Raw genomic sequence first — 5071 nt, 5'->3', positions numbered from 1 at the left:
CCCCCACCTTGAGCAGGAAGCTCATTATGGTGTCGTTGATGGGCACAGCCTTGGCGTCCAGGGAGGCAATCACCACCGCGTCAGTGCGCGGCGCCCCCGTCTTGGGGTTGGGCGCGAGGGGCTGGTACCAGAACCCGCCCAGCTGGAAGCGGTAGCGCGAGCGCGCGTCCGCGCCGTCTGGCAGCTCGACGCCGGGCTGCGGGGGTGCGGGTGGGGGCGCGGGCGGTGGATGGCTGGGGGGCGGTAGCGGTGCGGGGACGCCGGACGTGCGCACCAGTGATGCGAGATTCTGAGGCATCACCTACCGCAGTCTCGCACGCCCGCACACGTGCGCATGTGTGTGAGAAATGCACGCATGCACATGCACATGCACATGCACATGCATTTGTAAACATGCACACACACATATCCCCAGCACGAGCACGCACGCACGAGCACGCACGCACTGGCGCGCAAGCACGCGCACAACCTCCCCTCCCCCCCCGTGCACGTGCGCACGTGCATGTGCAAGCACACGCACTTACATGCATGCACACACACACACGCGCACACACACACACACACGCACACATATGCACACACACACACATACGCACACATACGCACACACAACCGCACGCGCGCGCTCGCTCACCGGCAGGCCGCTGCCCCCCGCGTCAGACAGCGCCACCGCGATGGCCCCCTCAAACGCCAGCATGTCGATGCCGCAGCCGCGAATGAGCACCTCGGGCTCGCGCCAGGGCCAGGGCACCCACAGGGCCAGGTACGCGATGATCTCACCCAGACCCGCGTGCAGCAGCGTCTGATGCGGCGGGTCGGTCAGGGACGCGGTTGGGGCGGCGGTTGCGGGCCGATTGTGATTGGGGTGGGAAGGGAGGGCTGATGGGGGCCGGTGGCCACCCGTGGGTACTGTGAGGCAGCGGCTCGACGGTCGGCCGCAGCTAGGCGCCAAGGGGCCAGGGGCCTGAGTGCGCCGGATGCGGTAGGCAGCCGCGGCCCGCCGCACCTGCATGCAGGCCAGTGAGGGGTTCCACGTCTGCGCCAGGTCGACCTCGCGGCACAGGCACAGCAGGTTCTGGCGGCACGATGCCAGCCAATGGCAACGTAGGACCCCCGGTCAGCGGCGGGCGAGGGGGCGGGGGGGAGAGGGACGGGAGAGAGGGGGAGCGGGAGCGCGTCGGGGGGAGCGCATGCGTGGTGTGCGCTTGGCGCGCATGGCGCCTCTGTGCTTGGCGCCAGGAGGGCGAGCGATCACAAAAGGTTAGCCTGCGTGCGAAGCGGGTCCACAACCTCGGCAACAGCCCTCACACGCTGCACGCCTGCAGGGTCGACACCAACACAGCGCATTCCCGCATCCCACCAGCAGGGGCTCTTCTATGACGCAGTGCGCCCTGATGTGCTGCAGCCCCGCCTGTGTGTCATGGGGATTGTGTAGATCAGGGCTGTCGTGATGAGAAGGACGATGCTTGGGTGCTGACGATGCGGTGGCATGGAACTCCTCAACACCTGCTAGACTGCGAAATCAGGTGAAGAAGCTGGCTGGCAGCAAGCAAGGCGCCGGCCGCAGCATCGGTCTGACTTGAGTTCATGCATGTCGCACCATTGCCATCCGTCAAACCCCAGGCCCACCCTCACTCAACACTGAACCCTGAGCGTGCACCTCCACCACGCGCCCCCCCTTCCCCCACCCACCTGCCGATCGTGGTGGTGCCAGAGCTGCAGGCCCCCAAAAGAGACCTGCCTCCATGCCTTGGACTCCTCAACGGTGGCCTTCAGCATTTCCACCGCCCTGATGTGGCCCATCAGATGGGCCCCGCTGAACAGCTCGCAGCCGCCAAAGCCCGCTGCCTCGCTCGCCACGGGCCGCGAGTCGGGTGACAGCGCGTCACCCGCCAGGGGTACCCAGGGCTGTGGCCGCCGACTGCGCGGGGAGCGCGGCTTTTCCCCGTGCTGCTGCTGCTGCTGCTGCTGCTGCTGCTGCTGCTGCTGCTGCTGCTGCTGCTGCTGCTGCTGCTGCTTTTGCCCAAGCGCCGCCTCCGCCTGCTCCAGGCCGCGCTCCAGGTCGTCGAGGCTGAGGCCCCTGAGCTTGCGCCACATCAGCAGCTCCCCCATGGCCTTGCACACAGGCGCGTCGCCCTGGCATGGTCGCATGCGTCAAGTGTGGGCTGTGCGCTTCTGAACAAAAACACATGCATGACGTAGCCTCAGCCAACGTGCCTGAAACTGCTTCCGAGGGAGGCAACAGTGGCAGCGCTGCCGTGCCACTCGCAACGCCACCAACCGCGATCTATGCAGCCCTGTGCTGCGCCAAAACCCCGGCGCACCTGTTTGTATCTTCGCAGAACATATTGCGGCAGGGTCTCCCCAGCCGCAGCCGCAGCAGCCTCCAGCTTGGCGGCTGCCGCGTGCCAGGCTTCCGACGGGCGTGAGGGGGCCTCGTAAACGGCGGGCGCCGCCGTCGCTGCCGCCGGCGCGTCGGTGCTGAGGCCCTGCCAGGTGCGGAGATGCTGGTGCTGGTGCTGCTGGCGGCGGTGGTGGTGGCCGTCCGGCGCAGAGGGCTCATCGGCCGCCGCAAGCGACTGCGAGGAGCTCTCCCCATCTGATGGCGCATCGGCGTCAAAAAAGCAGTCGAGCGATCCCGAGGCGATGCTCGACTCGGCATCGTGGAAGAACGACGATGCCAGAGAGCGGTACGAGTCACGTCCTAGAGAGCTAGAGCTGCCGCTTTCGCTGGCGGCGCCCGCAGCACTGAGCCGCTCGTGCGCCTGCGCGGCAGGCGGCCTGGTCGGACCATCCTTTTTCTCGGCTTGAGCTGCTGCTGCATGCGCCGCGTGTGCAGAACTGTCGCGTGTCACGGCTGCCTGAATATCATGTGTATAAGCCTTGGCATCGACTGCGCCCTCCTGCACACCGCGGAAGGTTGCTCCGTGATGACCCAAATGTTACAATCTTCGACCAGGCCAGGCTCTTGGGCCCGTGCTGGGGCTCACCTTGGAGTTGAAGCATCCCATACTGACTCCCTAGGTCAATGGCCAAGTGCTGCCAGGCCCTGTCTAGGCTCCACGACCGGAGTGACACGGCGAGTGCTCGTCACGGTTGAAAGCCGGATCCGTGTAATACTATACCCATCACGGTACACATGCTTTAGATCACACTCATAACCTGTCAGCAACGGCAACGAGGCAACAGGCGCCAGGGGAAAGTGAGAAAGGCGGTGTTGCAGCTGCTGCACCCTCCCTCCGAGTCCCTCCTGTATGGTACCTCCCCCGTCCGAGCCACTAAGAAATCAAAGCTCGTCCATATATTTGATAGTGGTTGAGAATCATACTTTGGCCACATATGGGCTATCTGGACTCCACGCTGTGATCTTGAGGCGCCATTTGAATTATGGCGTACTCCTCATTCGGTGTCAAGATTCATGGGGATCGGCATGAACTCCTGTCGCAGTTGGTGACGCGGCTCGTGGGCGTCCAGGTGCGCGTTGGGGATGCGCACCCGGGCAAGTCAGCACCTGCGCGACGCCATCGCTTGAATTGCACCGCCTGCGGACCGGCAGTCCCCCGTTTTCGACGGCTGTGGGGGGCGCTCTTGTAAAGCACGCTCGTCTCTCCATCATACAACTCACTGACTTGCGTAAGTCGTCGCGCGGCACCGCGGCGCCGCCCCGCGCAGGCGAGCGACGAGAACCACGGCGTCGCGCTCGACTTTGCGCTGCAGCACGCCTACTACCACTCCCACGCCGACACCAGCCCCCCCGACGTCGCCCGCTTCTACGATGGGTGCGAAGCCGCGACCGCGCGGCCGCTCGCAGCCGGCTCTCGGGCGTGGCTTGCACGACGACACCACTGCCCCCGCGGCGGCGACGCAGCCGCGCAGCAGAAGCCGACGCATCCCGCAGCCTCCACCAGCCCGCGCTCGCAGCAACGCGCACGCCCCTGAATTTGAATACCACCTGTAAATCAACAACTCCCCGCGCCCCACACACACCCTGTCCCATGCAGCGTCGAGCGCCGGCTGCGCGAGGACTCGCAGGCGCCCAAGGCCGCCGCTCTCCGCGCGCTGCGAATGCGCGCGCTCGGCCTCCCGCCGCCGCCGGACGCCGTCCGGGACCACCCCTGGCCGCTGCTCGGGCTGCTGGCGGCGCTGTCAAGGCGGCCGCTGGACAGCGAATTCAGGGAGACACCTGAGCTTCTGGCGCTGCTGTACAAGCAGGGGCGGCCCGCCGCGGCAGACGGTTGGGGTGGCTACGGCGAAAGCCGCCAGGGGCCGGAAGACGAGGGGGCGGGCGCAGACCAGCAGCGGCCGCGGTGGCGGGTCGTGCGGGCGGGGCCCGCCGGCGCGCGGCGGCGGGCGGCGGCGGCGCCGAGGGGCCTGCGGCGCAGCGGCAGCAGCGGCAGCAGCAGCAGCGGCCTGCGCGGGACGGCAGCCGGCAGCAGCGACGGCGGCAGCCCGGGCAGCGATGGGGAGGTCGACCCTTTCGGCTGCTCGTCTGATCTGTCAGATTGGGGCGAGGACGGCGGCGGCGGCGGCGACGGGGCAGCGGCGGGCGACGATGCACCCTTTTGGACCGAGGGGCGCGGCCAGGACAGCCCCAGTGGCGCAGCGGGCAAGGGTGTAGGCCTGCGCGCCGCTGCCCGCACGGCACCTGCGGACGCGCCCGGGCCCTCGCGCTGGCTGGCCGCCTGCGGGCAGGCGCCGCCGCTCGCGACCGCGCCCGAGCTCGCCGCGCGCCGCGCCGCGGCCGGCCCCGGCGACCTCCTGCACATGCTCGCCGCGGCGCGCCTCGCGGGCCGCGCGCCCTGGCTCGCCCCAGACCCCGCGCACTGCTACCCGCAGCGTGTGCTGGCGGCCGCCGCGCTGGCGGCGCTGCAGGGCGGCCTGGCGGAGGGCTTTGTGGAGGACGCGGCCACCGGCGGCCTGGCGGTGGATCCGCGCGTCACGACGCCGGCGCTGTCGCCGGGCGCGCTGCACGCGCTGCTGTCAGAGTTTGCGGAGGCAGGGACGGCGGCGCGCTCGCTGCTGCGGCTGTCGGCGCGCCTGTGCGGCGGCGGCGCGCCGGCGGGCGCCGGGG

General features: G+C 68.7%; 1 protein-coding gene across 1 annotated transcript; it reads right to left on the bottom strand.

The window, feature by feature from the left end:
• Window positions 1-24: 24 nt before the first annotated feature.
• Window positions 25-3011, bottom strand: MNEG_13859 (hypothetical protein; the record flags this gene model as incomplete). The annotated part of the gene is made up of 8 exons (XM_014037669.1): window positions 25-49; window positions 129-196; window positions 635-802; window positions 1007-1075; window positions 1361-1411; window positions 1693-2136; window positions 2325-2765; window positions 2991-3011. 8 exons carry the CDS (start codon window positions 3009-3011, stop codon window positions 25-27), a joined length of 1287 nt encoding a protein of 428 aa, XP_013893123.1.
• Window positions 3012-5071: the final 2060 nt, after the last annotated feature.

The sequence above is a fragment of the Monoraphidium neglectum genome (genome assembly GCF_000611645.1).
Source record: "Monoraphidium neglectum strain SAG 48.87 unplaced genomic scaffold scaffold04095, whole genome shotgun sequence".
Lineage (NCBI taxonomy): Eukaryota > Viridiplantae > Chlorophyta > Chlorophyceae > Sphaeropleales > Selenastraceae > Monoraphidium > Monoraphidium neglectum.
This window is presented reverse-complemented; position numbering and strand designations above follow the sequence as displayed.